This window comes from Equus caballus, chromosome 10 (genome assembly GCF_041296265.1).
Source record: "Equus caballus isolate H_3958 breed thoroughbred chromosome 10, TB-T2T, whole genome shotgun sequence".
Lineage (NCBI taxonomy): Eukaryota > Metazoa > Chordata > Mammalia > Perissodactyla > Equidae > Equus > Equus caballus.
The window spans coordinates 11895720-11913982 of NC_091693.1; the positions used below are offsets into that span (position 1 = coordinate 11895720).

The 18263-nt window shown below is 54.9% G+C and overlaps 2 protein-coding genes and 1 long non-coding RNA gene across 8 annotated transcripts in view; 2 read left to right on the forward strand and 1 right to left on the reverse strand.

Moving 5' to 3' along the window:
- Nucleotides 1-1893, forward strand: part of HNRNPUL1 (heterogeneous nuclear ribonucleoprotein U like 1) — a 35445-nt gene extending 33552 nt beyond the window's left edge. For all 6 annotated transcript variants that reach the window (XM_005596260.4, XM_023649787.2, XM_005596258.4 and 3 more), the window contains exons 14-15: nucleotides 207-398; nucleotides 981-1893. In XM_005596260.4, coding sequence (XP_005596317.1) covers nucleotides 207-398; nucleotides 981-1097 — 309 coding nt within the window. In that variant the 3' untranslated portion in view covers nucleotides 1098-1893. The remainder of the gene's footprint in view (nucleotides 1-206; nucleotides 399-980) is intronic.
- Nucleotides 1240-4898, reverse strand: LOC102150032 (uncharacterized). The gene is made up of 3 exons (XR_287813.4): nucleotides 4696-4898; nucleotides 4389-4484; nucleotides 1240-3247 (listed from the first exon to the last, which is right to left on the reverse strand). It is a non-coding gene; the product is annotated as an uncharacterized lncRNA (long non-coding RNA).
- Nucleotides 4899-4929: 31 nt separating this feature from the next.
- On the forward strand, nucleotides 4930-15837 carry CCDC97 (coiled-coil domain containing 97). The gene is made up of 5 exons (XM_001500237.7): nucleotides 4930-5068; nucleotides 8482-8937; nucleotides 10723-11001; nucleotides 11495-11624; nucleotides 13625-15837. The coding sequence occupies exons 1-5, from the start codon at nucleotides 5020-5022 to the stop codon at nucleotides 13743-13745; spliced, it is 1035 nt and encodes a 344-aa protein (XP_001500287.3). The 5' UTR covers nucleotides 4930-5019; the 3' UTR covers nucleotides 13746-15837.
- Nucleotides 15838-18263: the final 2426 nt, after the last annotated feature.

Sequence of the window (18263 nt, forward strand, 5' to 3'; positions counted from 1 at the left end):
CTCCCCCAGGGTCCCAGAGCTGGGGTTAGAGTCTAGGACACATCTTAGCCTGTCCTCCACGTCAGAGCTGACGCACTTCCTCCTCAGCCCTGTAACACCCTCCACCAGGGAATTTCCTTTGTAGGCCTACTGCTCTTAAAGTCCCTTCCTCCATCCCCGCTGAGCTGGCTATTTCACAGAGCCCTGGTTTTTCCCCTTCTTTCCAGCCGAGTTACAGCCAGCCACCCTACAACCAGGGAGGTTACGGCCAGGGCTACACAGCCCCACCACCTCCACCTCCACCACCACCTGCCTACAACTATGGGAGCTATGGTGGCTACAACCCGGCCCCCTACACCCCACCACCGCCCCCTACTGCACAGACCTATCCGCAGCCCAGCTATAACCAGTATCAGCAGGTAGGTGCCCCATGGTGGGGGTGGGCATTGGCGTGGAGAGACTTCCAGGGGCCCTGCATGGATGTGTATTCCCAGACTTGAGCTTCTTTTTATGCCTAAAAAAATAGGCAGCCTGCTGGCCTCAGGCTAGCATTCCTCTGGCATAGCCATTCCATTTGATGAACGTTTGTGCACTGGCTGCTAAGTAACTGGTATCCTAGCCCGTCTCCAGTGCAGCAAGCAAAGGGCACAGCAGGGGCCTCCAAATCCTCCTTCAGCACCACGGCCAGTGTCCATTCTGATTGGTTAGTATTAGGCTGCCAGACCTATTATTAAGTATTTTGAATATGGTCTCTAGCTGTACCTGAAAGGGCATTAGGTTGGCAAGCCAGGAGACCTGGGTTTCAGTCCCTAACTGCCCACCCATGTGGCATCAGGTCAGTCACTTGTCCTCCCGGGGTACCTTGATTTCTCTATTGGGCCAGTCTGTCGGCTGTTGTCACTGCACCCATCTCTACCCTGGGCAAGAGTGGGATCAGGGGAGGAGCCAAATGTGGATTTGGATGAAAGACAACCTGGAGCTCTTGGTTTCTCTCTCCCCAGTATGCCCAGCAGTGGAACCAGTACTATCAGAACCAGGGCCAGTGGCCGCCATACTACGGGAACTACGACTATGGGAGCTACTCCGGGAACACACAGGGGGGCACAAGCACACAGTAGCCAGTGTGCCCTGGAGGCCCCTGCCGGCTTCCTCCACCAGCGCCCACCTCGGCCCCCTCGTCTACCCCCACCGGGTCCCGTGGTGCTGGGGGACGGGTCACCCCAGGGCTGCCTCCCTCCAGCCCACTGCCTCCCCTCTGAGGGGCTTCTCCTCCCACACAGGGCCAGGCATTTTTCTCTGAATTCAAACAGGCAACAATGACCTTTTTTATTTTCTGTTTGTCCCCCCACCGCCCTTCTCCTCCTCCTCTTCCTCCTTTTTGACTAAAGACCCCTCCTCTCCCTCTGTCATACAGTGAGGCTACAGTGGCTGAGGGGAGGACCCTTTCCTGTCTACTCGTCCCAGCCCTGCTCCAGCCCCTCAGCTTCCCAGACCTTCATGCAGTTGGTTGTAAATTCTTCCAGGAGCTGTTTTACTGTCTACTTTTCAGGATTAAAAAAAAATCAAAAACTTAAAAAAAAAAAAGTTTAAAAAGCAAAATGCAGAGGGAGGAAGCAGTGGCAGATATTTTTTTGGTAATTATGCTTTTTTTTTTTTTTTTAATTTTTAGAATTTGTCCGTTTTTACTGTGGGTCGGCTGTTGGTATTTCATCAGGATAACCATTTCTTTGCTGAGTTCAGGTGACCGAGGAAGAGCCACACCCTCAAAACAAAACCACAGAATCATCTTTAACCTAACTTTTTATACGATGTCTCAGTTTCCCGTAACTTTGCACACAAGCTTCTGTGTTGAGTTGAATTGTAACTGCTTTTTGTATTTGGAGAGAGTGTGATTATTGAACTTGAAACCTTTTATTCCAGGCGTCTTGGTAGTTTCTGGTGGGATTAAGCGGGTGAGAGGGAAGAAGGGGAGGTCGGGGGAAGAGCTCCTTCCCTTCAGAACATGAAGTTTCTCCCACTGTCAGCTCTCCAGAGGTCTCCCAGGTGCCAGACCTAAAGGTTTTTCCTACAGTGATCCCCTGATTATTTTCACTTCCCCTTGACCCATATGTTTTAACAGGATTTTAACAAACTGCACTTATTAAGAAATGTGTTTGCCCTGTTTTGTTTTGTTTTCTTTCAATAAATCACATGGCACCTCCTAGCGGGAAGGAAGCAGGGTTGAAACCCTAAAGTGTTACTGCAGTTGGCCTTTAATTGGGGTTGCGGGCCTTCTCAAGGGGACATTATTCATTCATTAAACACTTATTGAGGGATTGGTGTGCCTGGCCCCATTTTTGGTGCTGGGGATGGCCCCCTTAAACTTGGGGCCCTCAGTTTAAAATCCACTAGTTCATCTTTTGCTGGTCTAGTAGTTAAGATTCGGTGCTCTCACCACCATAGCCTAGGTTCATTGCACAGTCAGGGAACCTCACCACCCGTCTGTCCTTGTCATACCGTGGTGGCTGCATGTTGCCACAATATTTAAAGCCATGTCTCTAGTGTTTTAAATACCAGCAGAGTCACCCACAGTGGACAGGTTTCAGCAGAGCTTACAGACTAGACAGACTAGGAAGAAGGACTTGGCCGCCCACTTCTGAAAATACTGGCCCTGAAATCCCTATGAATAGCAGCAGAGCATTATTTGATAGAGGGCTGGAAGGTGAGAGGGTGGTACAAAAAGACCGGGCAGGGTTCCACTCTGCTGTACACAGAGTCGCTGGGAGCTGGAATTGACACAACGGCACTAACAACAAAGTTCATTTTTAAAGTGGTTCTCTGGTCCCTGCCCCTTTCAGTCCACTCACAGTCCCAAATCCCTTCAGGAATTTGTGAGTAGAAGGCATGGAACAGGTCCCTAGGTGGAATGTGAGGCAGGGCCAATGGAGTGGAGACCAAGGCTGGACTGTTGGGGGTCATCACTGGGTGTGACTGCCCATCCACCTCAGGCCTGGCCTGTGTGCTGGACTTAGGACAGTTCCTGTCTACACTCCTGGGTCCAGGATAGCAGGGATTCCAGAAGCTTCTTTATCCAGCGAATAGGTGGTAGGTACTTCCTCTGCTCCTCACCACTTCTGGACCATGCTGGTGACAGCATGGCCAAGGCAGTACTGGATCCTGCCCCCATGGGGCTCCCAGTCCAAAGATGACACCTTTTGTCAAATAGTGCAAGCATCAAGTGGTCAGCTGTGAGAGCCTGGGGTGGTGGGTGTGGTGCGCTGAGGGCTTCCTGGAGAAGGGAAATTTTTAAAAATAGAAGTGAGCCAGAATAAAAGACTCATTACATCCTCCTACCATTCTCCTTCCCTAGCAACTTGAGTCATTTCTTCATCCCCTCCAGACATGCTGTTCTGGCCCCTCGTGAGGGACAGTGCTGGGGGATAGGAGTGGCCAGTTCGGTGCCATCCCTTCTTGTCACTGGAAGTATCTCAGAGCCTTGAGGGAACACAAGCTACAATAAAAGGGAGGAGGAAGGTCAACTAGTTTTGAGGTCAAGGGTGGGGCGTCTGAACATGAGATGGAGCCAGGGTTGGTGGCTAGTTGAGCTAAAAGGCACCCTGGAGTGCCTCCCTCTCCTTGCTGGGGGAGGCCCTCTGGTCCTCTTCTGGGAAGGCCCCTTGCCTGCAGGTCCATGTGTTGGGCGACGGCGCCCTCTGCTGGCCTCTCTTGGTAATCTAAGTGTAGCCCCCACCTATCCAGTGTGACAATGAGCCACTTTCTTCCAGATCCCTTATCCTGGGAATGCAAACGGGAAGTTATTTCTCTGCTCCAGGCCACAGTGTCTGGATTACTGCACCAGCCTCCTCACAGATCTCCCTTAGCTCCAGTCCCTTAGCCTGATGCCCCCCTGCCCGCTCCCCTAGGAATAAAGGAGCTCAAGCTACTTAATACAGCTTATGAGGCCCCACATGCCTAGCCCCTGGTGACCTCACTGGCTTCGTCTTTTGCTGCTCCCCACTTGAACTCCAGATCAGTGGTTCATTCTGGGGGAATCAAAGATTCATTTTAGAGTCTATAAATGCCTTGGAAAATGCACACGTACATGGAAGTTTGCATATTTGCAAGTTTCTCAAATCCTCTGGCCTTCAGGTTAGAACTTTCCAATTCTCTGACCTTACTGAAGTCCTTGGAGAAACCAGAACTATCCATGCCTGCCCTCCTCTCCTGGGCTTTGCCTCACCCATCCTCCTGCCTGAGACCCTTCCCTACCCTCCCTTCCTCTTATCCTAATTCCTGCTCATCCTTCAGGTTCAGCTTGGGCGCCCCCTCCTCCCAGAAAGAAGCCTTCCATGACTCAGGCTGGGGCAGGCAGCCCCTGGGTCCATCAGAGCCCTGGCCACTTAGGGTAGTCACTGGTGACGTTCACTTACTCTGTTGATAACACACATCTGAACGTGAGTCCCCCATCACCTAGGGCAAATCAGGACCAGGATCGTCTTCCTCCGAGTGTGCAGACTCTCCAGTTCCTGGGAACACAAAGTGGGAAGTTCTATCTCTGATCTCACCACCCATCTCATGCTAGCCAAGGACTGGGTATGATGACAGAAGCAGGAGACAAGGCTTCCTAAATATTCTTTGAGATGAAGAAATAAGGAGATTGAATTACAAACCAAAGCACAAACTCTCAGAGGCCGTGGAGGGTGGTCATTCAACCATCCATCCCAAAGTTAACCATACCGGGCTCTGGAGTCACAGCAGTGAAGAAGTTGAACAATGGTTCAGATCCCTCCAGTATTCCAATTTTGTAGCAGTTCAGACGGAGACGGCAGCAATGCCCCTCTGACCCCGGAGTCCTTTTCCTTCCTGGCTGCGACAGGCCGGACCCGAGGGAAGTACGCATGCGCAAAGGGAGGTCCGCCTTTAGCCCGGAACTTTGGTTCCGAGCGCGGCGGAGCACCCGGCCCCGGGAGTGTGCTCTGCCGGAAGTGTCTGCTGAGGACGTGGGCTCTGGGTAGAGGTGCGGAGCTCGCCGCGGCGGTTAACAAGTCGTAGAGCATAACGATGGAGGCCGTGGCTGCTGCTGCGGCGGCGGCACGAGAACCAGATGAAGGTGAGGTCCTGACCACGCAGAGGCGGCGGGAGGGTGCGGCTGGTGTGTCGCTGGAAAATGATTCCCCTGAGCGCGAAGAAGGACTCTTCTGGGGGACACCTGCCCTCGGCTTTACCTGTCCCTTTCACCTCTTTGTCCAGATTAAACCCTCTCTTGTTGCGAGCTGACCTCCTTTACCCCGTCCCCTCCCCCGAAATTAACCTCTTCCAGGTTCCAGTCAGCCCTTTCCCTGTCCAATGCTAACCGAGTTTCTTCCGGGCTAACCCTCAGGTTAACACAATCCTCTCCCCCTTCCCAGGCTACCTCTCCCGTTGTCCGAGCCAACCCCGCTTCTCAGGTTACCTGCTTGCCTGTGTCAAACTGACCCTTCCCCTGCCCCAGGCCACCCCTCCTCCTCCTGTCCCCTGCAAACTCTGCTGATCCCAGATTAACGGCTCCCCGTTTCCATTCTAATTCTCCTTCCCCAAAGTCCACAGTCCCATCGGCCCCCTCAGGGTCTTTAATCCATTTCTGTGTTCCCCCATCTCTCTCCTTTGCGTATTCAATCTCCTTATTTCTTCTCATGCCTTCCCATCAATATCTAAAATGCTTTCGTTTTGCTCGTCTTAAAATTCGTCCCGCTGCTTCAGAGTAATCCCATGTAGGGTGAGCTGTGGTTGGGAAGTTGGTTGAAACATCACTGGCCAAGAATTGGTAATTGTTAAAGCTGGATGATGGATATATTGGGTATTGGGGTGGGGATGGGGGGTTACTATATACTCTCTACTTTTGTGCATGTTTGACGTTTTCCATAATTTAAAAAAAAAAAAGTTTTAACCTAAAATAATCTGTCGTTTAATCCCATGCTGCCTACAAGATACTGTCTACCTTCTCCGAAGAGTCCTCCACACTTGTCGCCATCTCCTCACCTGCCACCTGCTGCAGGTGACTTTTACCTTCCGAAGCTGCTCTGACTGGAGTCCCAATGATCTCCCTGTGTAGTTAAACTGAGTCACCCCATTCCTGTTTTCTCTTACTTTTTCTTCTTCTTTCATCTCACTCACTGCAGTAATACTAATAATCTTTATAGTCTGAGAAGTATTTGCATCTAAACGTGAAAGAATCTCATCGGACATAGACAAAATCCCATTCCGCCCATATCACACAATTAAAAATATCCTAGGACTTTTATTGGCTACTTGGAAAATTCAATGCTATTGACCCCTCCATCCTTCTTGAAAGTTTTCCCATGGTTTTTGTGACACCGCTCTTTCTGATTTCCTTCCTGTCTCAGGCTCCTCCTGCTCGGCCTCGGTTAGCTTCCTGTGGCTGCTGTAGCAAATTACTGCAAACTAGCCGGCTTAAAAGAAACAGAAATTTATTCTCTCCCAGTTCTGGAGGCCAGAACCCGGAACTCAGTATGACTAGGCTGAAATCAAGGCAGGACCGGGGAGGGCCTCCTCAGAAGCTCTGGGAGAGAACGCATTCCTTGCTTCTTCCAGCTGCTGGTGGCTTCTGGCATTCCTTGACTTCTGGCCCCATCATGCCAATCTCTGCTTCCATCCCTCTTCACAATGCCTTCTTCTCTGTGTGTCTCAAATCTCCCTCAAGCTCTCTCTTATAGGACACTTGTGATGACATTTAGGGCCCACCAGCATAATCCAAAATAATCTCCCCATCTCGAGATCCTTAATCACATCTGCAAAGACCCCTTTTTTTTTTTGGCCATATATGGTAATATTCACAGGTTCCAGGAATTAAAACGTAGCTGTCTTTGGAGGGGGGGCATTATTTAGCATCTCACAGCTTCCCTCACAAGAGTGTCTTCTCCCCATCCAATCAGGGCTCTTTCCTAGCCTGTCTTCTCTGCTCATCTCTCACATACTCCCTCCCTGCCCTCCCCAAAACTTCTCATTTTCTTCCGCTTTAGCTCTTGTCTTGGCTCAGACGACTCCCACAACTCTGTTCCCAGCCCAGCACTTCTCTCTTGAGAAGTCTCTAGTCCCATGTACCAGCAGTTTCTTAGATGCCTCTCCTCACATGTCCCCTGGGCCCGTCCTACATTCCGTGTCACAAACTGGCCTCAGCATCTTCCCCTAAACCTGTTCCTCATCCATGTCTCTGTCTTAGGGACAGTTTGACTTAACTGGATGCCCCCCTCACCTCCCAGGCCTTCCGCCCCATGGCTTGTCTACTCGGCCTCCCGAGCATCTTTCTAACCACGCCCTCCTATCACCTCCTGCACCAGTCCAGCTCAGTCTTCTCTTGCCTCAGTGCTTAAAACCCTCCCTGAAACCCATTGCACCTGTAACCATCACCCCTTTCTCTTCTCCGTCCCAGCCAAGCTACCTAAGAAGTGTCTGTACCATCTGTTTTCACTTACTCCCTGCTTGCTGCAGCCTTGCTCCTCTCCCCACCACTTTTGAGAAACAGCTTTCACAGGGTTTGCCTGGTGCTCAGCTTTCCTGTTACCAGTGCCTGTATTGTCTTTGACCTGGCCTGTCTCCCCTGTCAGACTGGGTGCTCCCTGAGGGCAAGAGCTGGATTGCATCCCTCCCATGGACCTTTAGCATTGCCGAGCTCGGTGCCTTGTTTAGATTTAGAGATGCTGAAGAGTGGCTGGAGGGATGTGTAAATGAATAGGAGAGAATGAGTGAGTGACAAGTTAGTGAATGTATTAATGATTTTGTGAACAAGTGGAAAGGCAAAGTATTGAGTGAATCAATGAATGAGGTGGTAAGGGACCAAGGAAACAGACCAGGCACAGTCCTACCTCAGGGCCTTTGCACTGGCTGTTTCCTTTGCCTGGATCTCTTCCTCCAGAAATCTCATGGCTCAGTCCCTCACCACCTCACCACCTCGGGTCTTACTGAAATGTCATTTTATGGCAAGGCCTTCTCTAACAGTCCATTTAAAATTGCAGGCACCCCCCCATTCCCTCCTCCTTCCCCCCCCTTTTTTTTTTCCCACTGAGGAAGATTGTCCCTGAGCTACCATCTCCGTCAGTCTGCCTCTATTTTGTATGTGGGTTGCTGCCACAGTGTGGCCGCCATTGAGTGGCGTAGGTCTGTGCCCAGGAACTGAACCTGGGCTGCTGAAGCCCACCCTGCCAAACTTAACCACTAGGCCATGGGGCTGGCCCCCTCCTCCTTCCCTCTTTATTGCTCTACAAGGCTCCTACAACCACCTCACACACTCTATGTTTCCCAACACACTATATGTTTTCAGTGATTGTGTTTTTAATTGTCTGTGTCTCCCCCTAAATGTCAACTTGCTGCTTACTGTGGTATCTCTAGGGCCTAGAACAGTGTCCAGAATACAGTGGGTGCTCAGTAAATGTGAAACGAGTGAGTGAGTGAGCACCCAGTCCCTTCTACCCGCCCTCTCTTCCCCCACTCCCACCCCTGGACTAACAGATCTCCCCCTCCCCACAGACTGCACGGAGCCCAATCCTGGGCACTGGGGAGAGCTGAGCTGTACGTCGGTCCCATCGAGACCCCAGGACAAGGTGGAAGCAGCAGAGGGAATGCCCAGGACCCTGGACGATGATCCTCCTGGGGCCGAGAACCCAGCGGTGAATGCCATGCTGCGCGCCGTGGCTGCCAGCCGCCTGCCCGTGTGCAGCCAGCAGCAGGGTGAGCCTGACCTGACCGAGCGGGAGAAGGTAGCCATCCTGGGCCAGCTGTACCATGAGAAGCCGCTGGTGTTCCTGGAGCGCTTCCGCACGGGCCTCCGCGAGGAGCACCTGGCCTGCTTTGGCCACCTGCGTGGTGACCACCGAGCAGACTTCTACTGTGCCGAGGTGGCCCGGCAGGGCACTGCCCGACCCCGCACTCTACGCACCCGTCTGCGTAACCGGCGCTATGCTGCCCTGCGAGAGCTCATCCAAGGTGTGGGGGCAATGGGCTGGGCGGGAGGGAGACCACGGCAGAGGAAGGAAGAAACAAGGATGCAAGAGCAGAAGCACAGACAGAGATCCTGGGACATAAGTTTTGAGACAGGGACATACAGAGAGACTGAGACAGAAATATGAACTGATGGGGCAAGATAGGTAGAGACAAACAGGGACCCAGAGGTAGAGAATGGCACAGGCAGTGAGAAGGTTCAGAATTTAATAGGTGACAGAAGTGCCATTTCAGATCAGTGAGCCAAGGACACAGCACCCAGCACTGTGGTAACTGGTTATCCCCCAGGAAGACTAGTTCCTACCGTACACCATACACAAGGCATTGACAGAAACCTAGGGAGCATGTTTATGACCCTGGGGATGCAAGGCCTTGAACAAGACACACACGTGAAAACCATGAAGGGAAGCATCGATACCTTTTTAACTGTGACATATTTACAAGTGTCTCTGTGACCAAAGACACCAGAACTAAAGTTAAAAGATGAGAGCAGATGAAGCAGAGAGTTAAGATTCTGGTCAGGGAGAAGTCACGGGCTATAGAGAGAGGGCTACAGAAAAAGTGGGACACAGTGACAGGCAGAGAGCAAAGATGAAGACAGGAGGGAGGATGAATGAATGAATGAGGTGGGGTTGGGGGCCAGAAACTGAGAAAGCAAGAGAGACAGGGTGGAGACGGGCAGAGGAGGAGAAGGAAAAACTGAGTCCCGGTTGGGGGCGGGGGGGTGACAGTCAGAGACAGGGAGAAGGAGGGAGACAAACAGAATCTGATGGGAAACTCCATAAACAGAGTGATGGGGGGTAAGAGAGAGGCTAAGATAGAGGGCAAGACGGGAATGGTCACAGAGCTTGGTGCTACCGAGGCCAGGATTCCAGGCAGATTCTTGCCCTGGGTTCTGAAGGCAGGGCTGGGACCAGTGGGTGGGAGGGACCAGGGCAGGTTTGACTGTTGCCTGAGGGACAGAGCGACCAGGAACAAGCAGCCAGGGGAGATGCAAAGGACCCGGGTTTGGGGGTGGTGGGGAAGCCAGGCCCACCCGAGGGGTGGCTGCAGAGGAGCGTCTGAAGAGAGGTGAGATCTGGGGTCTAGAAGACCACCAGGGACACCCACAGCTGGGCAGACGCACTGCCCTACCTGATCCTCTGCACACACATTCCAGCTCCACACGGATGTACATTACATGCCCAGCGGTGCAGGCGTATCCAGGTGTGCACACTGCCAACCAGACCGCGGCTCAACAAACAGGCACACACCACTGACAACGCTGGCTCCTGTGCGCAATGCACCTGCCTGCCACATCCTGCACGCTGGCTCCCAGAGACACAGGTCCCCATGGGCAGTGTGCTGACCACACGGGAAGACGTATAGGTGTGTGCTGGTGCACACAGACTGATGGGCAGCAGCTTGTGAATCCTGCCCGGGCACAGTTGTACAGGGTCCTCAGACCCCAGTGCCTCAAGGGCCAGGATGTACACGGGGCTGACTGTGCATACACACTTGTGCTTGGATACGTGACTACACGTGCAGAAACAGGCCTGGTCATGCACACATGCTCAGACACATGCATGACTCCTTGTGGCCACACAATGTCAGGCATCTGTGCCTATTTTCCTGTACACCTGAATGTGCACACACACCTACACTTGTGGACCAGCATGATCACACACATGCATGGACAGAGTTCTGCTCAGACACGCTCACTCTATGCCCAGCCCTTTGCCTCACCTGCAGGCCCCTGACTCTGCGCCTGCCCTGTCCCCGTCTGTGCAGGGGGCGAGTACTTCAGCGACGAGCAGATGCGGTTCCGGGCCCCACTGCTGTACGAGCAGTATATTGGGCAATACCTAACCCAGGAGGAGCTCAGTGCCCGTGCCCCAGCCCACCAGCCGCCCAAGCCCGGCTCCCCCGGCACACCCGCCTGCCCGCTCTCCGACCTGCTGCTCCAGTCCTACCAGGAGCGGGAGCTGCAGCAGCGGCTGCTCCAGCAGCAGGAGGAGGAGGAGGCCTGCTTGGAGGAGGAGGAGGAGGAGGAGGACAGTGACGAGGAAGGTGAGAGCCAGCAGCAGGGAGACCCCAGTGTCCGGACACCACAGCCCTGGCCCTGTGTGTCTCCATTCCATGGCACCAGGCTGGACCACACCCACAAGAGGAGACATCACGTCCTTCCCCTGCCTGGCCTGACCCCACTCCTACCCCCACCGTGTGACCGGCCCTTCCTGACCTCACCAGCATCTCTGTCCCCACTCGTCAAAGGCCCCAAGTGATCCCTCACCTCCAGACCTTTGCTCGTGCTGTTCCTTCTGCCAGGAATGCCTTCCCTTCACCATCCTTCAGGTGTCCGGTCCTAACTCTAGTCTACAGCCTGGTTCTACAGTCATTACGTATTTGATGTGTGCCCCGGGAGAGCACAGACTGGGGCATCCTGGTCACTGTTGTGTTCCACTCAGCACAAAGGAGACAGCTCTCTGTGGGCACGTGTTCAGCGCCTGCCTGAGAACCCCCCTCACACTCCTCCCCCCACCGTGGGTGTCTCCCCCTACAGACCAGAGGCCCGGCAAAGATTCGGAGGCCTGGGTCCCCGACTCGGAAGAGAGGCTGATCCTGCGGGAAGAGTTCACCAGCCGGATGCACCAGCGCTTCCTGGACGGGAAGGACGGGGACTTTGATTACAGGTACTCCTGTGTCCCCACTTCCCCATCCCCCAACGCAGCACCGCACAGCCCTCGGCTACGTGCCAGATCCAAAGCGCCTCCATGGAGGGCCACCTTTGGTGGTGCTAGAACGCCCCAGAACAGTTCCAGGTCATGGGCCATGGAGTCAGACAGCCTAAGGATTTCACAACAACCAAAGATCAGTGGGTGACCCTGGACCTAGCTTTGTCCATCTCAAAGCCTCAGTCCCCTCGTCCGGGAGGAAGGGAAGGAGCAGGGCTGACGTTCAGCTCAGTGTTGATAAGACATTGAAGCATTTCCATCCGGTAAGTGGTGGTGACCTGGTAGGATGCCACCACCCCCAAGCCTCCCAAGTGGCCCCCAGGTACCCCAGATTCTTCCCCAGGACCCCAGACCTCCTCGTGCTGCAGAAAGTAAGCCCTGGCAGGGTGAATGCCTAGTGTGCAGAGGCCCGTGGTGGGCGACCCTGCAGTGCTGGTGGTTAATTTCTCCACTCTAACCCAGGGGCGAGGCACATGGGCCCCCTGCTTTGAATAGGAGAGTGAGGTGTCAGAGTCAAAGATAAACGGGTTTATCAACTGAGGCAGTCTCGCCTTGTGGTCCCGAACACCCGGTGTGGCAGCAGAGGGCCCTGTTTCAAATCCAGCCCCGAGGACATAAGAACAAGGGGACCCTCGGGGGCTCATCAGTAGAAGGGGGGTCATGATTGCCTCTGCCACAGGCAGCATGGGGGATGAGCATCACCGGCTTGATGTGGAATCCCATCCCTCCCCGACCCGACCCCCGGCTCTGGAGGCCAGTCTGGCTGATCACTTCCAGCTGGGGTGGAGCCTCAGCCTGAGTTGCCACACAGAGCAGTGAGCAGAGTGCCTGGGCCATGGGGAGCCCTCAGTAAGTACACCACTGCCTTCCTAAAGCCAGGTGCCCACGAGGAAATGGGGCCTGGCATGAGGAATGGGAGTGGTGGGGACCGAAGCCTGTCCCCTCTCTGGGGGACAGCTACTGGGCAACAGCCCTACAGGTCCCTCATCTGTATTCAGCCACCACGTGCTGAGCACCCACATGTGGGAGTATCCAGGCTCTGGGGACAAAGCAGGGAACAAAACGAACAGAGAGGGTCCCCTGCCCTGAGGGGGTCCCACTCTAGTGAGAAAGGCAAAGAAGCATCTAGATCTAGTGGTGATGGGCCATGAGGAAAAATAAAGCAGGGTCTGGGGCAGAGTGAGGTGACCAAGGAGGCTCTCTGAGCAGGTGACATTTGAGCACAGACCTGCGGGAAGTGAGGGGTAAGCAACATAAATATCTGGGGGAAAAGCATTCCTGGCAGTGGGAACAGCAGGTGCAAGAGCCCTGAGGTTGCACGGAGGAAGAGCAAGGTGGCTGGGGTAGCTGGAGCAAGGGGTGAGGGACAGGAGGTGTCCTCAGAGGTGGTGGGGCCGATCGGGCAGGGCATCCTACACTAGAGTGAGTGATGGGAGCCGTGGGAGGGTTTGGAACAGAGCCAGGGATCCTCAGTTTAGGATCACTTGTCACCCTAGGGTAGGGTTTCTCAGTCTCGGCACCATGGACCTTTTGGGTTGGCGATTGTCCTGTGTGCGGCAGGATGTTGAGCAGCATTCCTGGCTTCAACCCATTAAATGCCAGTTGTGACAATCAAAATGTTTCCAGTTATCACCAAATGTTCCCTGGGGGTCACAGTCTTCCTTGTTGAGAACCACTGCCTCGGGCACGTGGGCCCGTGTGTCACTACGTCTTCCAGCTTTTCAAGAAAAAACCGAAGTCTTTATGTAAAATCTCTGATTTGGAAAATGTTGGCTTTTGTTTGAAGCCCTGCAAGACCCAACATCCCCTTCCAGGGGTTAGCTCCAACTTACTGCTGCCAATATAGGGCCTTTGGCCTCAGGGGTCCCTAGGCCCCAGCTCCTCCAAAGGGTGAGAAGCAGAGGGGGTTGTCTGGGGCCCCAGGCAGAGCCAGCCCCTGACAGCCCCTCCCCCTGCAGCACCGTGGATGACAACCCTGACTTCGACAACCTGGACATTGTGGCTCGGGATGAAGAGGAGAGGTACTTCGATGAGGAGGAGCCTGAGGATGCGCCCAGCCCAGAGCTGGACGGGGACTGATGGCCACCCACCCGCACCGCCCCAACAAGGCAGCTGATGACAGGCCGGCCCAGTGACTTTCTCCAGGGGGCACCAGGGCAGCCACCCCACACCACAAGCCTCACTGGATCCTGTCCCATCTCAGACAGCCCCTCCCCTCTGTGTTGAGTTCCCTACCTCCCTCCTCACTCTGCTTTCCTTCTCTTTCCTGAACCCTACCTCTGTTTCTTTCTCATTCTCTGTCTCTCTCTCCCTCTCTCTTTTTCCTCTCTCTTTTTTTCTCCCCCTCTCTGTGCCTTGGTCCAGGATGTACGTCCAGCCCTTGACTGGGGCCAGCTGGGCCTCGTAACTGGAGCCGGCCAGGTAACCCCAGTGCCCAACTCAGGGTGGGGCTGACCCTTGGCCCCAGAGCGGCTCTCTGCCTCCCTCCCTGGTCTCTGCCCCCGTCTTCCTCCACCTCTCTGCTGACGTCTTGTCATGCCTCCTTGTCTCGGTTACATTCCCATCTCTCCTTCGGCCTCACTCTCTGGGTCTGTGGTTCTCCCTGCCCTACATTTCCGTCTCTCGGCCTCTGCGCTGTCTCTGTCCCTCTGTCTCTCAGCCTGTATCTCTCTTGAGTTTCAGTGTCCCCTCAACCTGACTGTTGTGGGCAGCAGAACCCTGACTGCTGAGTAATGTGGCCTCACTGTGGGCAGGTGGGAGACCCCAGGGGTGGCCACCAGCACTCACCTCCCCCTAGGGACCCAGGCCTCTGAGAGGTGGGCAGGGGCAGCACTGGGGTTCATGGGCCTGCCAGCTTGGTGGGGAGGGGGGATTCTCCCATCCACCCCCACCCACCCCCCCCTCTGCCCGGCCACAGTTTTCCCTTCCTTCACTTCCTCCCTCTCCCTCTCCTGTTTACACTCCCCAAATACGCACAGGCTGTTATCATGGGTCCTGAGTCATCCCCCACACACACAGCCTGCCCCAGCATCCCTCCCCCCAGCCGGCCACAGGGCCCGCCTCATGGAGCCCCCCGCCGCCCCAGGCTAATGGGAGCCAGATGGCCGCCTGGTGACTCAGCCACCGGCCTGTGGGAACCCAGGCGTCCCGCCTTCCCATGCCCCCACACCCAGCTCATACTCCCCCGGTAGACACACACAAGAAGGGGCCAGCTGCTGGAGGGGGAGGGCAAAGGCCAAGGGTCAGAGAGGTGGGGCCCAGGGACCTCTCCTGTGAGCTGGAATAGTGGCATCGTGCCATGGCTAAGCCTGAAAGACCCTCAAAGCATCTCCTTGGGCATGCGGCCCAGAGTGAGGAGAAGACCCCGAGGCCTCCCGGGGCCACAACTCTTGACCCCCCGGGCCTGACCTCTGCCCTCTGGGTCAACCAGAATTAGAGCCAGACACAGAAAGTGAAAGCTGGATGGAGGCCGAGGGACGTTCAGACGGAGAGACTTAAATAAGGAAACGTCCGGTTACTGAGCAGTACTGTCTGTGCCAGGCCTGAGCAAGGTGCCTGACGCCTTGGACTAGGGACTCAGCTCCATCTCATAGATGGGTCAAGGGAAGCCCAGAAGGATGTTACTTACTACCGGCCGTGCTGCCGTCAGAGATGGAAACGCAGGTCTAGAAGCACACTAGTCCTAGAGACTCAACTCGCCTGCCTGGCCGACGTCAGGGCTGCTCAGGAGTGAGCAGGTGCACCGACAGACTGCTCAGATGGAAAGACTGAAGGAGAGTTAGCTGTCGAGGAGGCTAGCAGCTGATGCCTTTGGGCTCCTTCCCTGCACTAGGCACTGTCCTACACACTGACGGGACCGAATGATACGTGATCATCATTGCTACAGTGATGATGCGTGATCAGTACTGAATCCCTGAACCATCACAGTGGTCCTGTGCAGGACATGCTCTCGGTATTGCCATCCCGTCTCCCGGAGGTGGCCGCAAGTGATCCAGCCAGACTCACATGAAGAGGAGAGAAATGGAGGTTTGTCTCTCAGTCTCTCAGGTACTCCTTGTGTTTATGCCCTCAGGTTGTAAGAGCTCTTTCAAAACACAGGGATCAGCCCTTGGTAAGGTGCACATTTTTTTCACCAGTCTATCATTTGATCATTAAATTTGTTTGTGATATACTTTGCCATACGTAAGTTTGTTATATAATAAAAAAAAAGGTGATGAGAGACAGCAATTGAGTCAGAATTAGGGTTAGTCAGATGGTGGAGACAGGAGCGTCTGTAGCTGAGAGAGGTGGAGCTGTTCAAGAGGGGTGGCGAGAGACACACCCCCGGCAGGAGCAGCTGAGACCTGGAGGTGCCTGAGAGGCGCCTGTCCCTCCGCCCCCAGTTCTGGGCTTGGGGTGGGCGGAGAGGCTGAGTCAGGGAGGGAGAGCCCCTCCGTGGGCATCCGGCCCCCACCCCACGTCTCCTGTCCATCCTGGCCCTGGCCGGGCCCTGCTGGCCGCCACCCCCACCCCCTACGTCTGTGTGTCCTGCCAAAGCTGACAAACTGACTCCCTGCCCCTCTCCTGTCCTCCAGCTGCCTGGCCCCCACTGTCGTTTCTCCCTTCTCCTCCCGCCTCTCCATCATTCTTTTCATTCTGTCTCTGCCCCTTTCTGGCTATCAGTGTCTCCCCATCCCATTTCATCTCCCCTCTCTCAGACCTTCTTTCTCTCTTCCCCTTCCCTCTTTTCCTGGGCCTCTGCCTCTTTTCACTTTCCTTCCTTGTTACTCCCTCCATCTCAGTCCTTGAGCTTCTGCTCCTGTCTCCCACTGTCTCTGTAACCCCGTTTCCCCAGGCCTTTCTCTGTCGGAGTCGCCCCTCCTACTCTGTCTTCGTCCTCATGTTTTCCTCTCCCTCTCCCTGCTGTCTCTCTCGGCCTGCCCCCCTCACCCCATCTCAGTCACTGTCCCCTCTTCTCTGTCTCCCAGACCCTGGGAAGCCCAGCGGGGATACCCAGGTCAGAGGTTCACTGGTGACTCCTGGGAACCCAGAAAGGGTTGCTGCCTCTCCCCTACCAGAAAGGGGGCGGGAAGGGACAGCGAGGCTGTGGCCTGTCTGGCCAGAAGGAAGTGTCTGTGCTGTGGCCTGGTCACCCCCGCCCCCAGGACCTGCCGGGCTGCAGCCGCCCCCGGGCTGGCCCGAGTAAACACAGCGGCCGGCAGCCCGGGATATTTATACCGAGGGCCGGGCGCGGGTCCAGTGCCCACCACAGCCCCTGCCCTGCCCTGCCCGCCACAGCCAGCCCTGAGCCAGCGTGGCACCAGCCGACAAGGGGATGCACCGCAGACGCAGCCTCCACTCAGTACAGAAGCCACCAGGCACGTCGCTCGGGATGCCAGTGGCTTCACTGGGGACACAGTGCCCCCCCGCCCCCCGGGAACACCAGCACAAAACACAGACCTGCACCACAGCTGCTCGTGAATGTGAACATGAACACACACCCGCCCCGCTGAGAACTTGAAACTCCCTTGAAAGTGATGCAAAATGAAAACCCACACAACTGCTCACACACTGAAGTCACCAGCCCACATGTGGGGACACAATGCAGATACCACCTGCTCAAAGACACCCACAGAGGCTCAGAACACCAATCCCCGAGATGGACACGTACACACACACGCTGGGAGAACAACAGCAAGCATGTCGGAAACACCACATAGACACACAAACATGCTCAGAACACCAGCAACACACACACTGATCACAAAACAACCCAGAAACAACTTGCCCACAGACACCAACACTGGGCACTCACACACACACACACGCGCGCGCACACTGAAAACAGCTCATGTAAGAAACACAAAACAACACCTCCTGGGAAGACACTTTTCTCACAGACCCATAAACACAGAAAACACCCACATTTCAAGCCAGACTTAACACTAAAAATTTACACCCAGAGAAGAACAGCATGGATGTTGAGAAGAAATTCAGACACACAACACGGCCCAGGGCTTCAGCCCACTCACATACACAGACTCGCCGAGTCACAGTGTCGGGACCCAGCACCCAGAGAGTTCACGAGCAGAAACATAACATGCAGACACGCACACCAGAAATGCAGCCTGGCTACAAAGACACAGAGTCGAACATGTGCTGGGGACACACACACGTTGAAAATACCCATCTATCCCCAGCACAGCCCGCAGACACCCAGCTGTTGTGTGAGAGACCCCCATGCTAGACACAAAACTCACCACAAAGCTTCCAGACTCACACACACAAAGGGGTCTGAACTCAAATTCACATGAGAAACACACAAAAGACACCAATACTCGGGATGTCCAGAGATTTAGAGGGAAGGAAGTTTTCTCTGTCTCCCCCCTTTCTCTCTCTCCCTGTCTCTCTCTCTCTCTCTTGTGCTGACCCCAGTCCCATGCCTGTCTGAAGGAGGGGGCAGGAAGACCTGAGCTGGCCTCCCCGGGCCCTGCTTCCTGCCCCATGGGGGCCGGACGGGAAGCCGGGGCTCCAGCCGGAACCCAGGCTCCCCCCATGACTTCCCTCCCTGCTTGTGGAGTGGGGGGAGGGGAGTGGGCACCATGAACCCCTGATCCC